The 27,293-nt window shown below is 41.8% G+C and overlaps 1 protein-coding gene across 1 annotated transcript in view; it reads right to left on the reverse strand.

The window, feature by feature from the left end:
• LOC125232774 (Down syndrome cell adhesion molecule-like protein 1 homolog) overlaps positions 1–27,293 on the reverse strand; it is a 161,252-nt gene that overhangs the window by 3,942 nt on the left and 130,017 nt on the right. The window contains exons 25-36 of the mRNA XM_048138556.1: positions 21,221–21,358; positions 20,919–21,035; positions 19,503–19,703; positions 17,433–17,562; positions 16,624–16,808; positions 16,109–16,288; positions 15,610–15,798; positions 12,619–12,843; positions 10,932–11,140; positions 10,627–10,741; positions 5,761–5,833; positions 487–638 (exon numbers count right to left, since the gene is read on the reverse strand). Of these exons, the coding sequence (XP_047994513.1) occupies positions 487–638; positions 5,761–5,833; positions 10,627–10,741; positions 10,932–11,140; positions 12,619–12,843; positions 15,610–15,798; positions 16,109–16,288; positions 16,624–16,808; positions 17,433–17,562; positions 19,503–19,703; positions 20,919–21,035; positions 21,221–21,358 (1,914 nt within the window). The remainder of the gene's footprint in view (positions 1–486; positions 639–5,760; positions 5,834–10,626; positions 10,742–10,931; positions 11,141–12,618; positions 12,844–15,609; positions 15,799–16,108; positions 16,289–16,623; positions 16,809–17,432; positions 17,563–19,502; positions 19,704–20,918; positions 21,036–21,220; positions 21,359–27,293) is intronic.

Genomic DNA, 27,293 nt, shown 5'->3' on the forward strand with positions numbered 1-27,293 from the left:
ACATACCTGAAGCTGGAGATAGCTTGTCATGCTTGTAGTCGTGTTGGCAGTTACGCATGTTCTGTTGTTCAGGACACACTGATTTGTCAGTGCTGGCGGCAGAGTAGCTGCAGCGGCGTGTTTCTTCGTGAAACCTCCTCATAGCTCCACAGACATACCTGATCCCAGTGACAGTTAGGTAACTGATCTCAGTGTAAATTAACTTGTCAGTCACGGTGTGGCAGCAGCCCAACTCCTCGTAGCTATACGGACATACCTGAAGCTGGTGACAGCTTGTCGTGCTTGTAGTCGTGTTGGCAGTTATGCATGTTCTGTTGTTCAGGACACACTGACTTGTCAGTGCTGGCGTGTTTATTCGTTAAACCTCCTTAAAGCTCCACAGACATGCCTGATCCCAGTGACAGTTAGGTAACTGATCTCAGTGTAAACTGACTTGTCAGTCACGATGTGGCAGCAGCCCAACTCCTCATAGCTAAACATACATACCTGAAGCTGGAGATAGCTTGTCGTGCTTGTAGTCGTGTTGGCAGTTACGCATGTTCTGCTGTTCAGGACACACTGATTTGTCGGTGCTGGCAACAGAGTGGCTGCAGCGACGTGTTTCTTCGTCCACTGCCCCGCCGCATGGCCATAGCGTACTGCACAGACGAAAGAAATAAGAAAAATATCTCCAGGGGCATGCGCGGATCCAGGGGGGGGGGGGCATGGGGATCATGACCCCCCCCTGGGCCTATTGCATAACACTTTACAACTCGTATTACAAGCGATAGTCTCCATCATCCAATTCCTTTTATAAGAAAGAGTTCCATTTGTAATACAAGTTGTAAATTGTTATGCAATAGGCCCCAAATAGGAATACAAATTGCAGTCACTTTTGGGCAGGACAAGTGTATTAAGCTATTTCATGTTAACGGTGTCGCTTAATACTTAGGCTTTTATTGTCGATTGCTAAAAAAACACCCTTTCTTACCAAAGCACCAATAAATATGACTGTCACTGTTTTTTGGTTTCAATAAGACAGGTCCCAAACCTAAAAATAAGACAGTCCTACTAAATTCAACTAAGAACCTTTGAAATCCAACAAAAGCTAATTAGGAAAAGGGACAAAGAAAGTTATTATACAAGACAAAAGACCATTTTTGACTTTTGTCCCGAAGAAGCAAATCCACTGGTAAAATTTAAAAGCTAACTTCGTTAGTGAACGCGTTCAATACACTAGCTTTTTTCATGTAAAATGTAGCGCGAACAAAACAAATGAAAACAGAGCCAGCGTTCATTTGCGCTTTACTGGATGCAAATGCCTGCGCTCACTAGCGTAGTGTAGCGAAAGACGAGGTAATAATAAAGACATCCCTACATTCAAAACGTTTCGTTTAACTTCTGTTAAAGTTTGTTTCTAAAAAAGTGAAAGCCGAAACATGGTTAAGATTAAATGATCAACGGTTCGTTGAGAGTTCATCCCCGAATAACGTCATTACTCATTATAACGATGTTATCTGCCTAATCAAGTCGTCAATTTAGTCTTCATTGAAAAATGAGGTTATACAATACAGAACTACTTTTTAAATTTTAGTTAGTAGTCTCAGTTAACGCACCATGATAAAGTCACAGTGATAGTAACATAATGCCACGCAGTGTAGTTTCTAAGTAAATATTAGAATAGAATAAAAATCATTTATTCGGGCAACATATTAATACAAATAGCACGGGGCACGGGGCGGGGGGGGGTGCTGCCTAACTTGGGGGGGCCGAATGCTCCCTGCAGGCGGCTGTTTGCGGGTGTCGTCCGGAGCATGGCGCTCTACGGAGCGCCAATCTGGGCAGGACGACTGACGGAACGTACCAAGGCCTTGATCCGTCGGCCCCAGAGGGTGGTAGCCCAAAGGACGGTAAGGGCTTACCGCACCACTTCCCACGCCGCGGCGTGCCTCCTCGCCGGCACACCTCCCTGGGAGCTGGACGCGGTGGTCCTAGCCGAGAGGTACCAGCGAAAGGTGGATGCGAGAACCCGGGGAGAGCCGCCGGACCCCGAGGAAGACGAAAGAGTGGCGCGGGCAGCTAAGGAGCACCTGCGCCAACAGTGGAGGGACACTCTGGAGAATGGCCACTATGGCATCCGAACCATAGGGGCCATCCTCCCGGTAATGGAGGAATGGTTGGACAGAAGGAGGGGGTCCTTACCTACAGGGTGACTCAGGTGGTGTCCGGGCATGGTTGCTTCGGCCACTACCTGCACCGCATCGGGAGGGAGCCGAGCACCCAGTGCCTGGACTGTGGTGCGGACGATGATACGGCCCAGCACACTCTTCAAGAGTGTAATCGCTGGGCCGAAGAAAGGGCTGCCTTGGTCGCAGCCATAGAGGTGGTAGACCTCTCGCTGCACAGCGTCATAGCGGCGATGCTGAGCAGCGAGAGGAAATGGAATGCGATGGCCTCCTTCTGCGAACATGTCATGTCACAGAAGGAGGCGGCGGAGAGGGAGCGCGAAGCGGCGGCTGACGCGCTGCCTCTCAGACGCAGACGGCAAGGGCGAAGGCGACGAGCGTTCGTACGCCAAGACCCTTAGAGGGGCCGGCGGGTACGGGACCCGCATTGCACAAAAGGCCTCACTAGCGACGTAGGGGGAGGGATCAAGCGTTTCTCCCTCCCTTCCTTGCGCGGGTGCCCTGGCACTTAGCCGGGGCTGCCGGAGGGCGCCACGGTGGAAAGAGGAAATCCGATGATCCCGTGGCACCTTCATGAACGGCACAGGGGGCGAAACGCCGGAGTGGGGTTTAGTGGGTAGTCCGCTTCCCTCCCTCTCAATAGGAGAGGGGGCCGAAAGTGGGAGTCCCACACACCCCCCCATTAAGGCCTTCCCGTGGTCGGGGGGACGGTGCGTAAACGCATTCCCCACTCCGACAAAAAAAAAAAAAAAAAAAAAAAAAAAAAAAAGGACAAGTGTATTAAGCTATTTCATGTTAACGGTGTCGCTTAATACTTAGGCTTTTATTGTCGATTGCTAAAAAAACACCCTTTCTTACCAAAGCACCAATAAATATGACTGTCACTGTTTTTTGGTTTCAATAAGACAGGTCCCAAACCTAAAAATAAGACAGTCCTACTAAATTCAACTAAGAACCTTTGAAATCCAACAAAAGCTAATTAGGAAAAGGGACAAAGAAAGTTATTATACAAGACAAAAGACCATTTTTGACTTTTGTCCCGAAGAAGCAAATCCACTGGTAAAATTTAAAAGCTAACTTCGTTAGTGAACGCGTTCAATAAACTAGCTTTTTTCATGTAAAATGTAGCGCGAACAAAACAAATGAAAACAGAGCCAGCGTTCATTTGCGCTTTACTGGATGCAAATGCCTGCGCTCACTAGCGTAGTGTAGCGAAAGACGAGGTAATAATAAAGACATCCCTACATTCAAAACGTTTCGTTTAACTTCTGTTAAAGTTTGTTTCTAAAAAAGTGAAAGCCGAAACATGGTTAAGATTAAATGATCAACGGTTCGTTGAGAGTTCATCCCCGAATAACGTCATTACTCATTATAACGATGTTATCTGCCTAATCAAGTCGTCAATTTAGTCTTCATTGAAAAATGAGGTTATACAATACAGAACTACTTTTTAAATTTTAGTAGTCTCAGTTAACGCACCATGATAAAGTCACAGTGATAGTAACATAATGCCACGCAGTGTAGTTTCTAAGTAAATATTAGAATAGAATAAAAATCATTTATTCGGGCAACATATTAATATAAATAGCACACGGGGCAAATACAAAGTAAAAAGTAGCAATAAAAATGTGAGGATGATCTCCACTCAGCATTACGTGTGTTATATATTTATCAGATAAAGATATCTACTAATACCTACTTTCAAACCGTACCCTTTATATTTTTATCTAAATTGCACATAGTTACTTAGTGCTGTTTTTCCTCTTGCCGGCGTAACATAGATCACCTGTCTTTCTTGTCTATATTTTATTCTTGTCTCTGGTATGACGTGTTGCCTTTTGCGAGTTTCATTTCCGTTGTAGCAGTGTAGGTGGCGCATGCACCTTTTCAGAGATTTGTACCTGAAGAGTACTTTCAAAATGGCTACGTTTTTTAAACGACCATTAATCAAATTCGAGCACAGTTCAACTGACATTTACTCTTTTTAATGTAACTTTGTTACATTTAATATTATTTTTTTCTAAACTTTCACTCGGAAAAAGAGGACCAAATTTGTTCTTACGTGATATGACGATATATATATGAGGGTGTCGGTCGAAGTGAAAGAAAATCGGAATAAGATCAGCTGGGGTAAAATAGTTTTTTTCACATGGGGGATGAGGAACTATAGAGGTATATTTCCCTACAAGTGTTAATAGTACCTACATTAAGTATTGCCATAGTGTTTCCCACCTTACCCCATCTTACCTTTTTTTCGATCGTTAAATTTTTGGCCATTAATTGTATTTCGACAATACCCTTAATAGCGATTTATCCTCAATTTAATGCTTTGTAAATCCGACAAAAACGATTATTCAGGTTGCAAATTAAACAAAGCCGGTAGTCTTTGATCTGACTTAGGCACTGGTCCCACCAAAAGCGCGCGAGTAAGCTATGAACTATCGGCGAGAGGATCGGACAAAAGATAGTTGCTCCCGTGTAAATAAAATAGAGAGCGATCGATTTATAGGTCATTGACGACCGGTCTAGCTCAGTCGGTAGTGACCCTGCCTGCTGCGCCGCGGTCCCGGGTTCGAATCCCGGTAAGGGCATTTATTTGTGTGATGAACACAGATATTTGTTCCTTAGTCATGGATTTTTTTATGTATTTATATATTATATATATCGTTGTCTGAGTACCCACAACACAAGCCTTCTTGAGCTTACCGTGGGCCTCAGTCAATCTGTGTAAGAATGTCCTATAATATTTATTTATTTATTTTATTCGCGCTATCATCGCGTCTCTTTTATTTACACAGGAGCAACTTTTGTTTTTATCGCCGATAGCCTTGGCCTTACGGCCCAGCCACGACATTGGTCTAAGCGCGACAGCGGTGAGCGGCGGCCATACAATGGGGCGAGACACAGCGATGGGACTTTTCATTCGCACGTGTAGCTGCCGCTCACCGCTGTCGCGTTTAGACCAATGTCGTGGCTGGGCCGTTAAGCTTTAAGCTACATCAACATGACTACACTGTATTGTTCAAGCGTATCCAACTGCCGTCTGATATAAACGTCAAACGAGCTATTATTCCGGTTACAGCCGGCATTGCATTCGGGGCACAAATGGATGCAAGCTGGGTGGCTAGCCGAATGGCACAATCGCTCGCGAAACGCTCACGAAACGAAGCGCTAGTAGATATCTATCTCTATCGCGCTTGCGTTGGCGCGACAGAGCCGGACTACGTTTCGTTTTCGTTTGGCGTCGGAGAAATGCCATTCGGCTACGGGGCCTGGTTAGAAGTTGAATCGTATCTGCTGGGTTTAACTAGGTCGGTGATTTTAAGGAGGTAGTAAAATTTCAGTCCATTAAAGTTAAAAGAAAATTTTGACTGCCTGCGACTAATACTGCGAATATCACCTATAGGTACTATACTTCGTCATCTACCAGTATGGACTTGGCGACACAGCAACGGAAACCATTGCACTTCTTGGCACGAACCTCGTGCTCAAACTCCTGTTCTGAATCTGGCCTGAGAAGCGCCACGGTCAGGACTGTCAGCACCGCTGCTTTCTGGGCTTCCTCGATACGAGAAGAACTTAATTGTAGGCTTACCTTCGCTTCGCCAGTAGTACAAGTATCAAAGCCGGACCTCCGAGTACCTTTTGCTTTGCTCTCAATGACCCCCCTACTAAGGTGCCACATAGTTAGGTTTAGTAAGCCTTACGCTTCGCCAGTAGGACGAGTATCAAAAAGCAATCGCAGCAAGTGCAGCAAATGCCAGCGAGTCTGCACCTACACCAAGCACTCGCTTGGCCTCGGCGATACTTCCAACGGTCTCTATTGAACTTCCTCATAGTAGGTAGCCCTCATAGTAGTAGTTACGAGTATACTTAGGTTTAGTAAGCCTTACCTTCGCTTCGCCAGTAGGACAAGTATCAAAGCAGTAACAGCCACAGCAGCCAGTGCAGCAAATGCCAGCGATACTGCACCAAGAACTCGTTCGGCCTCGGCATTGCTTCCAACATTTCCTATTGAGCTGCCTTCCGATTGGAAAGCCACTGGTCGCCGAAGACGTTCTGAGAAAAGAAAGTGGTCTTGTAATCACGCCGTGTCTTGCGTGGGCGAACGCTCATCGCATCGTCCTTCATATCGATAAGGTTTGAAATCGTCGCGCGACTATGTTAAGCCACGGCGTAAAGTCCTTCCATCAAAATTAAATGTTTCACTAGTGGACCAAGTTGTTTAATCCTTTGTGCGTGGAATCTTAAGCGTCGCTGAATTGAAGACGCGAGGGTTAAACAAACTATATACATAAATATGTTACCGAATCCAACATAAAATTGATCTCCATTGTTCAAACACGAGTAGGATTTTAACCAAAACAGTACTTTCATAAACTGGTATGTTTTCCTAAACCACCCGTGTAAGTACCTACACGACGCGCTGATAACCGCGGTCACCTTATAATTGATTATTTCTAGATTAACATACGGCATCACGTATCGGTCTCGGTCGTAAAATTAATGAAATCAATATGTTTACGTCAGTATTACGCTTACCAAGAGTTGACAATCTGACGTTTACGCCAGTGACTGTGTGAATTCGATCGAATAATTCATCTCGCTTACTTGATACCATCGAAGGCAATGCAAACGAGTTTAAGCAGACCAGTCGCTAACGTAACCATGTGCCTATATCACCTTATTACTACACATAAACGTGCATTCTGTGCATTTACGAAATAAATGAATATGAATATGAATATGAATAAATATTTACAAGTAGATCCAGATATACACCAAAAACGTATTAGTTATTTAACTGCCTGGCCTATGCATTTATTATTTGTATCTAAGTACACATTATTTTAAGGGTCATGACCAGGCCATTCGCAGATGTATTTTGCCCATACACTACAAACCTACACTTGTAAAGTCATCTCAAAACCAATTCAAAACAATAACAAAACTAGAATCGAACTCCAAGTAACAGCTTTGAACTGAACAATATAACTTCATAGCAACTTGCAACTTTGAACCGCCCGGGCAGGACGGTGTCATAACAATCGGGAATGTGCCGCGAGTAGGGCGAAAACTTTGAGCTAAACTAAATGCACAAACGCTTACTATAATATCGTTAACGTAGCTAGCTATCTCTATCGCTCTTCGTATTAGCGCGACAGGGCCAGACTGCGTTTCGATCGACGATTATGTGTGATCAACTTGAATTTAATCTCTAAACAACGTACTTACAAACTTAGATGGGACAGTATGCACGTAATAATTCTGGAAATAGTGCTGTAAAACTAATTCTAAATATGTATTATTTTTACTGAAATATTTTTTTTTTGATATATATAACATCTAGGAGCCAATTTCGTCACTCGAAAAGCTGTGGAAGACTTCGAGTTATAATTTCTCAAATACGATCGATAGAAATTGGGAACCTAGTGACATTGACCACTCATTTTCAACTCTGTTAGTAGAATTCATACTTTTGAATGAAATACACAAAGGCGATTGGTGGTATTTTAAAAATTGGTTCTTGTATGGTTCCTGTATCATAATTATTCATTTACATTAAGTTCTTGTACTTAGGCAATCTTGTAACTAAATTTGATTGCCAAAATATTGATATCGTAGACGACACCCGACTTCACAAATTGGGTGTCTGCCAATATGACTTTAGATGCCCGAGATAATATCAATCTGACATGGATAGGGGCCGATTTTAACAGGGTCACAAAAATAGGGCAATAAATAATTTCGGGAATATTCTTTTAACCTCGTTTTTTAGGGTTCCGTAGTCAACTATCCGTCCGTCCATCCGCGGATAATCTCAGTGACCGTTAGCACTAGAAAGGTGAAATTTGGTACCAATATGTATATCAATCCTGCCGACAAAGTGGTAAAATAAAAAGTGGAAAAATAGTTATTTGTTATACAAGGGTGCAAAGTTGTATTTTAACGCCGAGTGTGGAATTGAAAAACGAGCAAGTGAAAGGATTCTATAGTTGAACCACGAGCGAAGCGAGTGGTTCGAGAATAGAATCCTGAACTTGCGAGTTTTTTAACACACGAGAAGTAAAATACGTTTGCACCCGAGTGTAACACAAAACTTTTCCCCTCACTATAGCGAGGAAAGTAAAACGCAAAAAAACGCGGTTATCACTGCTTTCAGTAGTTCCACAGGTGGTAAAACATAGTCATCACTAGATATAGTCATCACTAGATTCACTCATTTTTATCAATTTTAAAGCAGTAAAAATGACTATATTCAAGGTCAAATTACTTTATCCACTAGTGGATAAAATGCGTTTTTACCCGCTGGTATTAAAGGACAAAACACGTGTTTCCGAGCTAGTGAGGGGAATTTTTTTTTATTAGGGTACCCCCCCCACACGTAAAGTGGGGAGTGGTTTTTTTTCTTTTCAACCCTAACGTGTGATATATTGTTATGGATTAGTATTTTATACAATCGTGATATAATACAAAGATTTTCAGTCGAGTACCATGTTTAGGCCACGAAGCTTGCTGAGTGGCCTAATAGTACGGTACGAGAGTGAAAAGCTTAATTATATCACTATTGTATACAATACTTTTTCTACGAGTCATCATCTTCATCATCAATGGACGGAAATATATATTAATTCATGCAAGTTAAAATTAATGTTAATAGAGTCGTTCACCGTTGTATTAACATCGAATTACCTAGCAACCAATTGTTTGTAATAACCGTCTCTGATTGGCCGATAACGCGACAGATAAAAAAAAATGTGTTTCAGATGCAGGAAAATTTGCCAGGTATCGCAAATTAGTATAGAAATTGTATGAAATTCTATTTTTGAAATTATTACAGTTAACTAATTCCAACTATAATGAGCTTATTATAATTGAGTCGGAACTGCCATAGAGTATCCAACACTGAAAAGTTAGCACTTATAGTTTAGTCTGTGGTGTCCTAATTGACAGATTACAGTTGACAAGTAGAAAAAGGTATTTTAAAATGAATGAATAGGGGTTTAATAAAATCATATTGTGATAATTCTCATAATTTCGGAAATAATTGATCCCAAAGTAGAAAAAAACCGGCCAAGAGCGTGTCGGGCCACGCTCAGTGTAGGCTTCCGTAGTTTTCCGTATTTTTCTTAAAAACTACTGAACCTATCAAGTTCAAAACAATTTTCCTAGAAAGTCTTTATAAAGTTCTACTCTTGTGATTTTTTTCATATTTTTTAAACATATGGTTCAAAAGTTAGAGGGGGGGGACGCACTTTTTTTTCCTTTAGGAGCGACTATTTCCGAAAACATTAATATTATCAACAAACGATCTTAGTAAACCCTTATTCATTTTTAAATACCTATCCAAAAATATATCACACGTTGGGGTTGGAATGAAAAAAAATATCAGTCCCCCATTTTACATGTAGGGGGGGTACCCTAATAAAACATTTTTATTAATTTTATATTTTTGCACTTTGTTGGCGTTATTGATATACATATTGGTACCAAATTTCAGCTTTCTAGTGCTAACGGTTACCGAGATTATCCGCGGACGGACGGACGGACGGACAGACATGGCGAAACTATAAGGGTTCCTAGTTGACTACGGAAAAATGAGCCCCCCCCCTCTAACTTTGAACCATAAGTTGAAAAATATGAGAAAAAAAATCACAAAAGTAGAACTTTATAAAGACTTTCTAGGAAAATTGTTTTGAACTTGATACGTTGAATAGTTTTTGAGAAAAATACGGGAAACTACGGAACCCTTCACTGAGCGTGGCTCGACATGCTCTTGGCCGGTTTTTTAAAATTTTAAACTGCTAACAACATGTAACAAAAAAAATTACCTATTTCAAAATATCTCCTTTAGTTTTAGCACAGTATACTTAATAAAGAGTACAATCGTACAGTATGGCCACTCCCCTCTGAAGGTGCCGCCCACCCCGTCTCGGTTACCTGACAGTTACCGCCTGTCAAAAACGCGAACAATCGACCTGTCATATCTCACTCATACAAGCATGGTACGCGTTCACCTACACGAGCTTAGAATGTGTGCTAGGAACGCGCCTCTTTCATATATTTGATCGCCAGTGTCCGAGGTGTGGTTTTAGCATGAAAATGTCTGTCAACATTATAGTTTGGTACAGGCAACGATTTCCCCTTGATCAGTGTGGACAATCGTGGGTTATTTCCGTAGTCGGCACTTAACGGACAGTAGCGCAACTTTTGAGCTATGCAAAGTGATTCTGGTTTGTTACCTTGAACTGTAGTATAGATAGGATACCATAGTGATGTCTATGACCACAAATAGTTCTTTAATGAAAAACCTAGGATATTAAGATATTAATAAAATAACCTACCATATGTCGTAGAAGGATCTTAATCTTTATGTACCTGCTGTATAAAATTATGTGACTTGTAATTTGTATTATTAATAAATATTATGATTATGATTATGATTATGATGCGCAAGTACCTCCAGCATGTGTAGTGGTAGCAGCGTAGATTATGGCTTGGTGTCTCGACGACTCCGTGGAAGTCCACAGCCGGAGAGCGTACCACGCGCCCGCTGTCAGACCACCGATTACCACCTGCCATAACATTTAAGCAAGAATACCAATGAATAACATATTACACCTATTAACCGTCTGACTAGACAAGGATTAAACCGCATGACTCTTCTAGCTAGCATCTAATGCGAGAGCACTGCTATTACTACGCTTGTCTGTTATATTTACTCACATCTCTGTGATTCTACGCGTATATGTCATAGTTACTCACCTCTCTATGATGATGTAGTGACGTAAGATCAGCATCAGTCCATAAGGCAGCACCAGCATCAGCGCGCCGCCATTGCAGTCTGACTAGGCGCGCGTTACATCGCACAGCCCTCCTTGCATCCAAGGCGAGGGCACTGCTGTTGCTCCATATAGCCGCTTCGGCACCTTCCTCTTGGTCGCGCCTGTCTCCCCCTCCTTCCCATACTAACACTAAAGAAAAGAAACAGCATCGTTTTAAGAGGTTCTTCAATCAGTTCAATTCATTTATAAAAAAGTTACGGTGCGGGTCAGCGGAGCCGCTTACGTTTCGCAGCGAACGAAACGCAACTATTACTGTCGCACTAGTATGAAAGGGTGATATAGAGAGACAAAAAGCGTTTCGATATCAAAACGCAAGCGCGTGTCTAGGCACCCAGTTTATTTGTGTGTAAATGTCGTTAATTTATTATTTTTCAGTACTGATGGTGCTTTTTGCAGTGGTTAATTTCTTGTCAGGCCGAAACTTCAGAGGGCTGTCCGCCAAATAACGTCGTACGATAATATTTCGGTGGCGTGCATGCTCAGCATTATCTGATAGATACGAAGCGATCCTTACTCTTGAAATATTTTGTTTAATCTAGCCACCATGAATTTATGATATAAAATAATAGTTCGAACCAGACGAGAGGGTGATTGAAGTAGCAGCTGTATTAGAGGCCATAATATTTTAGTGTTATACCCAGGTAGTTGTGATTAAAGTACATAATATGTTAGATGGGATCCATTTGATTTACTAACTAAACATTATTTATTTATCAAAATATTAAGTACAGAGAAAATTATAACAAATTACTAGACAACAAAGTTGGCGACCGCAAACATTAGCTGTTAATCCAAGTTGAAGACTTTCAGACGTCTAGTTAATTTCTGGCTAAGTTTAGGCACTGACATTAAGTAACTGAATGCACTTAACTAAAGTCTTATCCGAATAGAAGCTTGTTTATTCTCAGGTAAATTCAATCAACATCAACAAGACTTGTTGACCACTTAGTGTTGGATACTTAGTGACGTTTACAAAAAAAATATACTTACCTACACGAATTATTTGAGATTGAGTGCATCAATGTAAGTTTTTACATATTCTATCCATGCCTTATTATTATCTTATTATGCAATTTTATTTGCAGCTTAAAAATCTTACCAGGACAGGTGGTGTATCATAAAAAAGGTTCAAATAAGTACTTATAGAAATAACCTTTTTATATAATAGCCCTCTAGGCGGCCAGAGGGTATGCAGAACCGGGTTTTTCCGGTGACGCGGACATCAATTCGCGAAAATAAAGGTATTCTAATTCCTAAGATCATGGTTTCGTCTTAGTCAGCAATAGTGCCGATTGCCGACGGCGGTGCTGACGCTCGACGCCTCTCCACCTGCTTCTAGCGTTCTCTCTTCTTGAACCAGCTCCTAAAGTATCTACTCTATCCAAACCTGGTGGTTTCGACTTGACCAGCAACGGCGTCGAAGGTGGCGATGGCCCGGCCCTCGAATGAGCGACCGCGCGTACGGAATACGATGCCCCACAGGACAAGAACCTGAGCATGACGCTCGACGCTTATCCACCTGCTTCTAAATTTATCTCTTCTTGAAACAGCTCCTAAAGTATAAACACTGCAAAACAAATACAAATGTATTGTTAAAGTATCCTAACCTGGTGGTTTCGTCTTGACCAGCAACGGCGCCGACGGTGGCGAAGGTCCGGCTCTCGAATGCGCGACCGCGCGTACGGAATACGATGCCCCACAGGACAAGGACCTTAGCATGACGCTTGACGCTTCTCCCCCCGCTTCTAGCTTTCTCTCTTCTTCTCCTCTTGAACCAGCTTCTAGACTGTCGACGCTGTCATCGCGGACTCGCGCCCACCATATGGTGAAACCTAGAAGTAAAGTTATTGTTAAAAACATTATAAAAAATATTAGTTTTAGGGGATGTGGTCAGGTTTTTTTACGTACTTACATAATTGACTAAGCACTACTTACTCTCAGCAAAAGAAGACTCGTGTTATCAGTATATTTATCAGTCAGGAAACGCCTATGGCTGGAAAAAATATCGATAGGTAAATACAACTAGATGTCTTTATCGGTATTCGAACCCATGTCAAAAGCATCCAAAAGTTCATAATAAACTTTATTAAACAAACAGTTACCACTTTCTGGAAACAGGAAATTCAATTAAAGTTTGATAGCAAAGCAATATCAATTGTTGGTAAACTATCAATTTCATTACCTAGGAAAGCATCAACCTAGGATACGGCCAGCATAATGGATTCTGTTCACGTCTAGAAGTAAAATCGAAGTTGTATCGTTCAGCGTGCCAAGACTCAAACATTTTTGAATTAGGTACTTTAAATTACTTTTGTTTAAAATTAAACAAAATCATTAAAATTAAACCATTTTGACGAACGGTCTGGCCTATAGCGTGTTCTGCACGAGCCTTCTTGAGCTTACCTATGAGCTTATCTGTGTCCTATTAATATTTATTTATTTATCAGAACCACTCTGTTTCTATAAAGGTTGAAATTGGTTATAATATACTTAGTTAGTAGAACCTTTTTTCGGAGTACCCATAGTAAAAGTTGGTGGGTACGATCTACTAGAACTACATTCATCCCCATACATGATTGTAGGTGCCTAAATAAACTTAAAATAGTCTAAAATCGTTCGAAAACCGTGATCTTATTAAAGACTTCAAAAGTAGAACACTAACAGCTAAAATTGGAGCAGTCATCAGTATAATTTCCGTTTGCCATAGTAACACAATCACGTATAGGAGCCGTCGCAGACGGCGGCCGTAATCCGCCAAGTGACTTGACGTGCTTAAATTGGGGCTCGGTCCAAACATTAAGTGTAGAGCGATTTTGACAGCTAAAGTAGTTCTTTGGAATCGGTTTGCACAGTAACACAATCACGTATAGGAGCCGTCGCAGACGGCGGCCGTAATCCGCCAAGTGACTTGACGTGCTTAAAATGGGGCTCGGTCCAAACATTAAGTGTAGAGCGATTTTGACAGCTAAAGTAGTTCTTTGGAATCGGTTTGTACAGTAACACAATCACGTATAGGAGCCGTCGCAGACGGCGGCCGTAATCCACCAAGTGACTTGACGTGCTTAAAATGGGGCTCGGTCCAAACATTAAGTGTAGAGCGATTTTGACAGCTAAAGTAGTTCTTTAGAATCCGTTTGTTATAATAACACAATCACGTATAGAAGAGCAGTTACAGACGTCGGCCGTAATCTGCCAAGTGACTTGACGTGCTTAAATTGGGGCTCGGTTCAAACACTAACCCCCTTATTTATAAACGTTCTCTAAAGTTATTAAGGTGAGAAAGTTCGTTTGTCCCACAGAACTATATTTAGATAGAAGAAACAAGTGCATCTATTTGTATAAGGGGCCGAGCGTGTCAGATTTTGTACTGAAGTTGTTTCTTGCCTGTAATTTTAAATATGTCTCAGGCTCTTGATTGTTCATAATTTTTGTGTTGTTGCAATTGAATATCACTTAACGAGGCATTTTTTATGTTTTGATTGACTTCAACCTCAGAGGAAAAAATTCTATAGAGAGGACAAGCCGCGCGCGGCCTGGTCGCAGATGTAGGCCCATTGGGCCTACACCGCCGCCAGTTCGCCGTCCGCTGTCATCGAGTGTACACGCGCGCTGTTCACCGACGAAAAACGAGTTTTATCCAAAATGCCGAAGTGTGCAATAATAACTTGCAAACATCGCAGTGACCTGAATAATTTCCAAGCCGATAGGATAACATTTCATAGGTAAATACTATTTATTTCCTTTTATTTCACATAAAACACGAATTCAACGTAATACTCCGAGTTGTACCATGTAACCTTACGTTTGCTTGTGCTTTAAAACGTTAATTATACATTGCGGCTACACAAGGAACATATTGTAAACAGTGTAGTGTTTTGCGCCGCAATGAACGGTGTACAAAACGATTCACTCAGTGAGACATTTTTCTCGGAAACGAGGCGAGGCGTTCCCGCTATTTATCGTTGTGTGCGTGCGCGATCGCGCTCGCTTATCGTTCGCATGTACACAACCATTGAAATGATGCGCGTGTATTGCGCAATAGGAGCGTCCAGCTACAAGTGTGTGTGGATTAGGTGTGTGCGTGCATTATCTTTACAATTACTGGTGCTTTGTGTGGGTTGCGCAGACCTTGCGACAGGCGTATTCTATACAAATCGCCCGGCATGACCTATCTCCCGAAATCTGTGACTTCAACTTACAAAAATTGACGCCCGAAAGCTGCAAGCTGCGATTAAAGACGGACAACTCAGTGGATTTCACTGAGTTCATTTGACACGCTAAGTAAATACGTTTGCTTGATCTATGGTATATGTTTGTCCCTTTCTGTCGCACCAATACACCGGAAAGGGACAAACAAACTTTATCGACTTTATATAACGTTTATGAATAAGTGTAGAGCGTTTTTGACAGCTAAAGTGGCTTTACAACCCGTTTGTAATAGTAACACAATTACATATAGAAGAGCAGTCACAGACCGCTGCCGTAATCCGCCAACTGACTTGATGTGCTTAAATTGGGGCTGGGTACAAGTGTAAACCGATGGGCGTTTGACGACTAAATTGTATTATAATATATTTTTGTTATGTGAGTGTACTTGCCATGTGGCGGAGCGGCAGGATGATGTGTGGTCCGCCATGTTAGCTTGGCTTCCCTGTGGGCCACTTGGTCTAGAAACAGCGCAGGTGCAGCCGGAGGGACGGCACACTCAACCCTGTAGGTTACTTCCTCAGAACCGAAGGCGTTACGGGCTGAGCATGTGTAGTTGCCGCTAGTTGATGCATCCACTTCTGTTGTAAATGAAAGAGATGGAATATGTAGAATAAAAATTGATCGCTTTTTCTTTAGTGTATGATATCTATTTCAGTTTAAAAAGTTTCTGCTAAGTTGTCCTCAAAAAATATTGATGAGCCAAAAATGTCCATAAATTATTGTCCATGATCTCCATGAGCCTACAACCATCCTCAAAAGAGTCGTCATTCGTCATGTTTTACAAGTATATGTTGGAGATTGGATGCAGACTGCAGCTGATGCGAGCTACTATTAGGTAAGTTTACGACAAATATGAGATATAAACACGGGACTAACAGTTGCACTAACCATGTATAGCGAGATGTCCATGCGGCGTGAGATGCGTCCTCGGATCATGTGTAACAGGACGATCGCCACGCAGCCATCGCGCGCGAGGCATCGGTTCTCCTCGCCACACGCAAGCCAAGCGCAGTGAGTGGCCGCACTGCACTCGGGCCCACACGCCGAAAGAGAGCAAACGTACTCCCGCTGAGTAGAAATAATGATTCCATATAGCTTTTTACTGTTATGTTGTGAAAAATAATAAATTGCAACGAGAAGAATTAAGCATTTTCACGAGTTTGATTTTACTATCATTCATCGTACCTACCATGAAATGTTTTGGGTGTTTGCAATTAACCCTCTTAGGAACAAATTATCGTGAATCCAGCTTTATTTAATGTATTATAGACTCTGTACATTAGTGGAAATGTACTTCTATTTGAATCTGGCCAAAACATGATAGCTAGGACATAGGATTAGGAAGAGAACTGAAAAGGAAAACCATAAGGCATTTGGCGATAAGGTAACCTCGTAACGCTTACCTCTAGAACTAGTAGTAGCAGGTTGAGGAGCTGATGGCTCGCCCTCACCAGCTACAGAATGTGCAGCTACCCACGCCTCATATGTGGCGTCTTCTGACAACGACCTCAACTCCGCTGAGCCACCCAAGCCCACGGTTGGATCGCTGTCTTCAGCCTGTACTGTTGTAGTTTGCGGAGGCCTGTCCCTGTTATATATAAGGCATTAAAAGTTTTTTTAAAACTAAGTATAATGCCTGTTTCTCAACATGATTAAAAGTAGTGATGCAGAAAATTGTATATATCAATTGGATCTAAATGATTTTTCTCTATCTTATTGTACGTCCGCATCATTTTACTATTATATATTATATTATTATCAAGAAAAACAAAATCTATACTAATGAAATTGCAACATTGTTTCCGATTCACAAATTGAACAACTCAATAACCTAACCACAAAATTAAAATTTTGAAAAAAACCCCGACTACGATATAGTCGACCGATTTTCATGAAACATGGCTAAGAACACTCCCGACTAACTCAGCTTTAGACAAAAAAAAACTAAATCTAAATCGGTTCATCCGTTCAGGAGCTACGATGCCACAGACAGACACACACACAGACAGACAGACAAACAGACAGACAGACAGACAGACAGACAGACAGACAGACAGACGGACAGACGGACAGACAGACAGACAGACACGTCAAACTTATAGCACCCCGTCGTTTTTGCGTCGGGGGTTAAAAAACTGACAAAACAAACAAACGCTTGCTAAAAAGCGAAACTGAATTCTATGCTGTCCCCGAAGCATAAGTAAGTGCTTACCTGCCAAGTTCACGATAGAACACTGTGTAATACAGTACTGGTCCATTAGGGCGACTTGGAGGCAACCAACTAATCGCTAAGGAAGTCACTGACGTTGCGACGACTTTCACAGCTGCTGGAGGTCCAGGAGCTGTAAGAAAGAGATTATTTTAAAACCACGATTAAAGACTGATAGTTTATTTTTGTTATATACAGTTTTATATTACATTTCATGACTCATCGTCCTCCTCGCGTTATCCTGGCACTTGCCACGGCTTATCGGAGCCTGGGGTCCGCTTTGACAACTATTAATCTCAAGATTTGGCACTAGTTTTACGAAAGCGACTGCCATCTGACCTTTCAACCCGAAGGGTAACTAGGCCTTATTGGGAAGTCCGGTTTCCTCACGATATTTTCCTTCACCGAGAAGCGACAGACAAATATCAAATGACATTTCGCACATAAGTTCCGAAAAATTCATTGGAACGAACCGGGGTTCGAACCCGCGACCTCCAGATTAAAAGTCGAACGCTCTTACCGCTAGGCCACCAGGCCCCGTAGCCGAATGGCATTTCTCCGACGCCAAACGAAAGCGATACGCCGCTGGCTCTGTCGCGCCAATACGCAAGCGCGATAGAGATAGATATCTACTAGCGCTTCGTTTCGTGAGCGTTTCGTGAGCGATTGTGCCATTCGGCTAGCCACCCTGGGTGCGTAGCCGAATGGCACAAACGCTCACGAAACGAAACGCTAGTAGATATTTATCTCTATCGCTCTTGCGTATTGGCGCGATAGAGTCAGACTACCTTTCGCGTCGTTTCGTTTTCGTTTCGCGTCGGAGAAATGCCATTCGGCTACCGGCGACGCCCGCCACGCGCTTCACCTCCGCGCCCGCTCCTGAACTGGCCCCGCCGGCGCGCACCTCCCACTCCAGCCACTCTGCCGCTGCCGACAAACAACTGCCATCATTCAGCTTGGAATATTGAGATTGTTTAAGTTTATTTGCTGAATGCAACCGTTAAGTTCCAAGCTCAATGGTGTCAATTGTTTGATGACTTCCTATATCAATTGCAATTCACAAGAGCTGGCATGAATGGAATGAATGAAAATATCTATGACTGTATCATATTCACTAATAAAATGTTGGATCAGACTGTATACAGGCCCCGCAGCCGAATGGCATTTCTGCGACTCGAAACGCCACCGAAACGCCGTAAAAATTTTGTCTGGCTCCGTCGCGCCAATACGCAAGAGCGATAGAGATAGATAGCTTACGCTCGCTACGCGCTTCAATACGCGAAAATGTTGGATCCGACTGTATACCAATGCATTCAGTCACACAATGAAAGTATTGTTCATTCCACGCGTGCCAGCTTTCGTGAATTAACCTCTGTAAAGTATTAAAAGACACTTGCCATCTTGTTGCGTAGTACAGTGCACAGGGTGAGCGGGCACACCGTCCCCCGCCCCCGTGTACGCCAGCGCCTGTACCGTATAGTTGGTATACGGGCGCAGCGCCAGCAGCAGCGTCTCGACACCCGCCACGCGCTTCACCTCCGCGCCCGCTCCTGAACTGGCCCCGCCAGCGCGCACCTCCCACTCCAGCCACTCCTGCCGCTGCCGACAAACAACTGCCATCATTCAGCTTGGAATATTGAGATTGTTTAAGTTTATTTGCTGAATGCAACCGTTAAGTTCCAAGCTCAATGGTGTCAATTGTTTGATGACTTCCTATATCAATTGCAATTCACAAGAGCTGGCATGAATGGAATGAATGAAAATATCTACGACTGTATCACATTCACTAATAAAATGTTGGATCAGACTGTCTGTATACAGGCCCCGCAGCCGAATGGCATTTCTGCGACGCGAAACGCCACCGAAACGCCGTAAAAATGTAGTCTGGCTCCGTCGCGCCAATACGCAAGAGCGATAGAGATAGATAGCTTACGCTCGCTACGCGCTTCAATACGCGAAAATGTTGGATCCGACTGTATACCAATGCATTCAGTCACACAATGAAAGTATTGTTCATTCCACGCGTGCCAGCTTTCGTGAATTAACCTCTGTAAAGTATTAAAAGACACTTGCCATCTTGTTGCGTAGTACAGTGCACAGGGTGAGCGGGCACACCGTCCCCCGCCCCCGTGTACGCCAGCGCCTGTACCGTATAGTTGGTATACGGGCGCAGCGCCAGCAGCAGCGTCTCGACGCCCGCCACGCGCTTCACCTCCGCGCCCGCTCCTGAACTGGCCCCGCCGGCGCGCACCTCCCACTCCAGCCACTCCGCCGCTGCCGACAAACAACTGCCATCATTCAGCTTGGAATATTGAGATTGTTTAAGTTTATTCCAATGCAACGGTTAATTTCCAATGAGAAATGTGTTCGCGTGAGAGTTTTCGAACTGCCTAAAGCAGTTTAAAATTAAGTTATTGCTGGACTTTATAAAACTGCGCGCACGTTTATGAACCATTTAGCGCGCGAAGTTATTGAGCAGTTAAGTAGCACATTTAAGTGTCTAACTTTAAATACGTTATAAAAACGGTATTGCAGCTGGTATGGGATATAATCATATAATTTATATTGACGAGAAAAATACAATCATACAATACAATCACGCCTGTTTCCCATAAAGGGGTAGGCAGAGTACATGAAACTAGTATAGTAGAGTACAAGTTCCAGTACCACTTTTGACAAGAAAAATGTGGCAAAAAAAAACGTTAAGTATTATAATTATACTCTACATCGCAATGCATTGGATATTTGTATTATACTAGCTGTTAATGTATAATTTAAGCAGAGCATTGCTATATGGGTAACTATTTAATTGGCTCTGTAACAAATACATTCCTTTCCAATGGGGTCGGCCGGTATAGGAAATGAAATATTTTATACCATGCACGAAGTGAAGCATCAGATAATTATAAGAAAACATGGACAGAAGTTATTTTTAAATCCAATTTCTATTTCATAAGTAACTGAGTTGACCGTGACGTAACTCAATTCGATTTCATATAAATTCCATATTAGCAATTCGTTAAAAATCGTTTTGACAGTTCTTAAAAAGAAGCTGATTTGACTAGAAGACACCTATTCTAACGATGGTGCCATCATAGCTTCCCTATTCAATGCCTTTAACTGTGCTAAATTCTTGTTTTTTCCGGAATATGTTTTCCATTATAGAACAAAATTTTAGATAGGGTCATCTATGCAAACCTTTGACAGTTACCGATTCCTTTCTAAACATTTTTGACTGGATGGCTCAACATTTGTTCATACTTACTGTGCTCAGGGCGGTACAGAAGTTTATACCAGGTGCCGCAGCCGAATGCCATTTCTACGACGCGAAACGAAACCGAAACGCCGCGAAAGGTAGTCTGGCTCTGTCGCGCCAATACGCAAGAGCGATAGAGATAGATATGTACGAGCGTTTCGTTTCGTGAGCGTTTCGTGAGCTCCTTCATACTCAAGTCTAGACTGGATGGTTCTACATTTGTCCATACTCACTGTGCTCAGGGCGGTACAGCAGCTTGTATCCCAGCAGCGAGCCATGGTGCGCGTGCGCAGGCGGTGGTGACCACTCCACCTTCAGACAGGGTCCTGATGTCTCCTTCATACTCAAGTCTACACTGGTTGCGCTACATTTGTCCATACTCACTGTGCTCAGGGTGGTACAGCAGCTTGTACCCCAGCAGCGAGCCGTGGTGCGCGTGCGCAGCCGGTGGTGACCACTCCACCTTCAGACAGGGTTCTGATGTCTCCTTCATACTCAAGTCTACACTGGTTGCGCTACATTTGTCCATACTCACTGTGCTCAGGGCGGTACAGCAGCTTGTACCCCAGCAGCGAGCCGTGGTGCGCGTGCGCAGGCGGTGGTGACCACTCCACCTTTAGACTCTGCGGGGACACGGCGCGGCAGCGCACGCCGCGGGGACCTTCTGATGGCACTGTACACAAAAAAGTACCCTTGAAAGCTCATGATTGAACAATTTATTTATTTAAGTACCTATTTGTATTTGTTATACTAGCTTTTGCCCGCGACTTCGCTCGACTTAAATTCGGAATTCTCCATACAAACTTCCACCCCCCGTTTAAGGGTAGTGGGGGTTAGAAAGAGACAAATAGTAGCCTATGTCACTCTCTATCCCTTCAGCTAACTCCACTTAAAACATCACGTTAATTCGTCGCTCCGTTTTGCCGTGAAAGACGGACAAACAAACAGACACACACACTTTCCCATTTATCATATTAGTATATGGGTATCGATTTCTGAGTACCCACAATGCAAGCATTCTTGAGCTTACCTCGCTTACCCAAGGGACTCACTCAATCTGTGTCAGAATACCCCATGATATTTATTTAATTATTATTTATTTACCATTGCCAACATAGCTTGGGCTGATTCTGCTGCTTATAATTAGTCAGAGTGTAGCTTTCCGTATTACTGTGCTAAATGATGCAACTAATCTACCTAAATCAGTGGACGATTTATAACAGATCGAATTCCTGGTATTAATTTAGAATACAGTATCTAAAAGTCAGATTAACGGGATATTTAAATACGAAAAGGGCAATAGAAAATATCATACCTACCACATACCTAGTACAGATGTAGTGCAAAAAGGGTTTCCTTCGTATTCTTCCGGAAACGTTCGTATTTGTCATGCTAGTTCAGTCAATGTCAGTACATGACACGTTCGCACGTTTCCGTAACAATACGAAGGCAAATCTTTTCGCACTACCTACATTACATCTGTACTTATGTCCTGTGTTTTTTTTGTTAGCTTATTTGGGTGTCCCACTGCTGGACAAAGGCCTCCTCCCTGGCTCTCCATGACTCCCGATTCTCCGTTTCCTCCGGCCAGTTCTTCAGAAAGGCGTCAAGATCGTTTCGCCATCTTTGCCTTGGGCCTGTCCGGCCCACGCTTCTTCGTCGGCGTCCACTTGGTGGCTATGTTAGCCTACCTATCCGGATGTATGCGATAGACGTGGCCAGCCCAGTCCCATTGAAGCCTGGCGGTTTTTTCGTTACAATTTTTATTTATGTTTTCAGTTTTGTTTCACACTGTTACTTTGTATATGTCGCAGTAAGATAGATAAAGCCGTTATATAGTTATAACCCTAGGAATATAATTATACGTCGTAACATAGTTAAACGAAAGCGATTAATTGCTATCTTACTAGGAATATAACTATAATACGTTACTAGTTTAGTCATATAGTTATATGACTAGATTCAGTTTAGTGAAATGATTGTAGGCAGGAGTGCGGCGGTGCGGCGGAGGTATAGTTATAACCCTAGGGATATAATTATATGCCGTAACATAGCTAAACAAAAGCGATTACCATCTTACTAGGAATATAATTATAATACGGTATTTAAAATTGCAAACGGGACTTAATCGCGTATTACTATGTATTAAGTCTCGTTTGCAATTTTAAATATGTGTAAAAATCGCGAAAGTTTAAATCAGTGTTTCATAATACGTATAGCGGCACGATTTGGAATAACAAAACCGTCACTGACGTTAGAACAATAGTACATTACATCAGAGGCCGGGAAAATGAGGATTTCCGGCCAAGTGGGTATATACGGCCGAGCGAGCGTGCGAGCGAGGCCGGATAGGGATACGAGGCCGGGAATCCGTTTTCACGCCGAGGCATGTATAGTGCTTTTCTCAAACATACAATGAAATAAAAAAAAATGCTCTAAAAGACAATATTTTATAAAAAAAAGTTACTTTGCAGGCCTAGGCCTAAAAAATAATATGAAATCCCTTTACAGTCCTCTCGAGTTGTTGCGCCCAAAAAGCGATACTTCCCAGCCCATTTTAAGGAACGTAAAGACAATATTTCATTGCATGTTTGAGAAAAGTTTATTTTCTATCGAACATAGTACACAAGGTTTAGTTACTAAACAAACGAATCCAAGCTATATTAGTTAAAACGTAACAGTTAGGGCATGCTCCCGGTATTTCTCGGTAAATCCCGGTAATTTTATGGTGGCGAAAGAACCGGGACAAAAATTTAGGAACCGGTGCTCCCGGTTCTTTTCAAAATATCCGATTTATTCATTTTTTAAATTGTATCTGCATTTTGATTTGTGCGATGGCAGTTTTAATTTAATCTGACAAGATAAACATGATATTTATTGTCGCAAATAGTGCAATTTGCAGCACTACACTGCTACAATTATACTACTGAACTTAATCCTGTAATATAACTATATTACTTAACTAGAGACGTATTATAATTATATCCCTAGACTAAGTTTAATCCAGTGATATAATTATATAACTAAACTAGTAACGTATTATAATTATATTCCTAGTAAGATGGTAAGGAATCGATTTCGTTTAGCTATGTTACGGCATATAATTATATCCCTAGGGTTATAACTATACCTCCGCCGCACCGCCGCACTCCTGCCTACAATCATTTCACTAAACTGAATCCAGTCATATAACTATATGACTAAACTAGTAACGTATTATAGTTATATTCCTAGTAAGATAGCAATTAATCGCTTTCGTTTAACTATGTTACGACATATAATTATATTCCTAGGGTTATAACTATATAACGGCTTTATCTATCTTACTGCGACATATACAAACTAGATTTTAAATCAAAATTTGCACTAAAAGCACAGTATAATGAAGAGTACTATCGTACAGTATGGCCACTCCCGCTCCCCGCTGGAAGCGCCGCCCACCCCCTCTCGGTTACCTCACAGTTACCGCCTGTCAAAAACGCGAACAGTCGACCTGTCATATCTGACTCATACAAGCATGGTACGCGTTCACCTACACGAGCTTAGAATGTGTGTCAGGAACACGCCTCTTTCATATATTTGATCGCCAGTGTCCGAGGTGTGCTAAAAGTTTACCACAGTTTTACTGCACTTTCCAGTTAATTTGCAGAAACTCTCCTTTATTTAATTAATTATAATTGCGAGACGTGCAACATTAATGCAAATGCTCGCTTTTATAATATTTTGAAGCATATCCTTGTCTATTCACTTAATACCGAGTTAAGCAGTTTCCTGCTCATGAAATCCTCTTAAGATTTTGCATTGGATTGTACATTGTTGGGTTTTGTAGACAAAACAGCGGTGGATATTATGGAATAATACGTAGTATTGTTCCGAAAGTTACTCTAACGAGCAGAGATAATGTAACTTCATTCAAATCTTTGGTTGGCAAACATGGTCGCGCGATAAATGATAAAACAGCAAGCGTTCCTATCGCACTGTTTGTATGTGCGATAGGGTCGGCCAGATGTTTTCTCATTTACGCCGTGTCTTGCGTGGGCGACGGTCGCGCGACCGTCGCCGTCGCCGTCTCATCGCATCGTCTACTTCCATATCGATAAGGTTTGATTTCGTATGCGTCGCATCGCCGTCGCGCGACCATACTTGCCTAGCCTAGCAAACCAGGCGATTTGCGCAAACGGCAGACCTAAATGGGCATCCGCTTGCTAGCACGGGTGTACGGATTGGGTGCACGTGTGCGGGTGGAAGTTAGACAGTCAGATTATTTCCAAATAACATCATCATCAGACATGACAGTTGATATTTAACCCCGATGCCCGCGTCAGTTAGTGGCGCTGGCGCTAATACCTACTTATTTTTAACCCCAGACGTAAAAACGAAGTGTCTGTCTGTTTGTGTGTGTGTCTGTCTGTGGCATTGATTACTGCTCCCAGTGTTTGTGAGCGTGCTGCACATGCAATCGTTTTAAAAATTGGACCTAATTAATGACAATTAAATTGTGTGATGTTTAGCATGTTATTTGTATTTGCTGTAGTGTATAGGTGTCTCGAGTACATATGGCAGTCGGTGTCCGAGTGTGATGGAGCACGGACGTGCGGTGTGTATTGGCGAGCCAACCCGATGTATATAGTGTAATAGCGTGACATTACAAGTGGCGACGAGGATGGGATAGAAACATAAGTAACATAACCTATAAAATCGAGTAACGATGCGCCATGATGCACCGTTATCTTTTTGTAAACAGGTTTGGTTACCTGCCGTTTTAAATTACTGGCATTCTTAGTAGTTTCGGAACGTAATGAAGCTAAATGAAAGTGGTCATTAAATACTACAAAGCGAAATTATTATAACGGCAGTTTTTCAAGAATTAAGTCAAAACCAAATAAAAATAAATGAAATGTTATTTCTTTCAACCGTGCGAATATAAACCTTAAGCAGGTAACCGATAGATGTAATTAATAAAATGTTTGAGGCAATTGACAACATACGGCCAGCCTTCCTAGATTGTCATGCCTATACAGGTGTCGGTGTGTGGCTCCTACCTACCTAGTAAACGGTTTGGTTACCTACCTAGATTGCCAAATGTTTTTAGGTACCAAAATGTTATTTGGGTTTATGTGTAGTGGGTTTATAAAATTGATTTATTATTTACATAAATCACAGCCCGGAATCATTACAATAATTTCCGTCCAACCAAGAGAAATGATATTTATTTTTAATTAGTGAAGTTACCATCTACCTGTTGGTTGGTTTAATACACAAAATTATGTGATGTTGCTAAATTTATAAATGGTTAAGCTATTTACCTAAATAAGGCATTTACTTGAATGATAAAATGTTGTACAACCATCACACTTAAATGTCCTATGGTAGCATTAGTCGATGTTTGAGAGTAAGGTGAAAACCAAAACAAACTAGATAAATACTTACCTAAGTATACTTCCTTACAGGGGTGAATTTACGTAAAAGTAACGTAAGTCACGACTTCATTAAGTGGTTATTTGAACTACAGCTGCAAATGAAATATTTATAAAAAAAATATTAAAACAAGAAAGGGATGTAGTGTATAGGTGTCTCGAGTACATATGGCAGTCGGTGTCCGAGTGTGATGGAGCACGGACGTGCGGTGTGTATTGGCGAGCCAACCCGATGTATATAGTGTAATAGCGTGACATTACATTTGCAATAGTCTAATTTTAGATGTCGCGCTCGATTCGAAATGTAATTAAGATTTATGTACATATTAGTTACAAGACTTCTCAAATAAAGAAAGAAATATATACGATTTATCGATGAATCTTAAAGGTTGAATCAGGTTGAATGTTAAAACTGACCGATTTTAAGACTTACCTATTATTCTGGGTCAAGTTGCATAAGAAAACCTCAAGAAAGGCTATAAAAGTAGGTATTGATCAATTCCGTAGAGTTCTCGAGGCAATAAATCGCACGTCACTTACCAACCCCAGATCATTTCCCTTCATATACTGCTGTTCATTGTTTATAACTTGTATTGTAGATTAAATAAATGTGGGTTTTGTAGGTACCTACATTTATTTAATCTACAAGTTGATATTAGTTATCAATCTGATACCGAAAACCTTTCTACTTTATTTTATGGAGTAATGAAAAATTCCAACAGCAATACAGGCTAATAACTGTCGTTTCAAGGGTTATTGTAAAGGTATAAATAGCCGTAACGCAATCAAATTAATTAACGTCAATCACAAATTACCGTCAGATTATTCTGTTGAAAAAATATTTTCAAAAGAAGCAAATACTCCACCAGACGCAAATATCTCGCTTACAATATAGGTTATTTTATTATCATAGCAAGGTCTGAAATACAGGGTTTATAAGAATGCGGAGTCTAAAGAATTAGTCTTACCACTTTCTTGCCTCAATGCCGATATTGACGGACGCAAGCCGCTAGCGCTGACGGTGTGTTTTCATGGCGTGTCTTGACGTACAAGGGTCCAAATTTAAGCGCTAAATGCTTGATGCAGAGTCTATAGTCAGACTTACCACTTTCTTGAGTTAACACATTGACGCCAGCGTTGAAGGCTTGTCTTAGCACATTTGGAGTCTAAAACTGAAGTCTATGATACATG

This window comes from Leguminivora glycinivorella, chromosome 13 (genome assembly GCF_023078275.1).
Source record: "Leguminivora glycinivorella isolate SPB_JAAS2020 chromosome 13, LegGlyc_1.1, whole genome shotgun sequence".
Classification (NCBI taxonomy): Eukaryota; Metazoa; Arthropoda; class Insecta; order Lepidoptera; family Tortricidae; genus Leguminivora; species Leguminivora glycinivorella.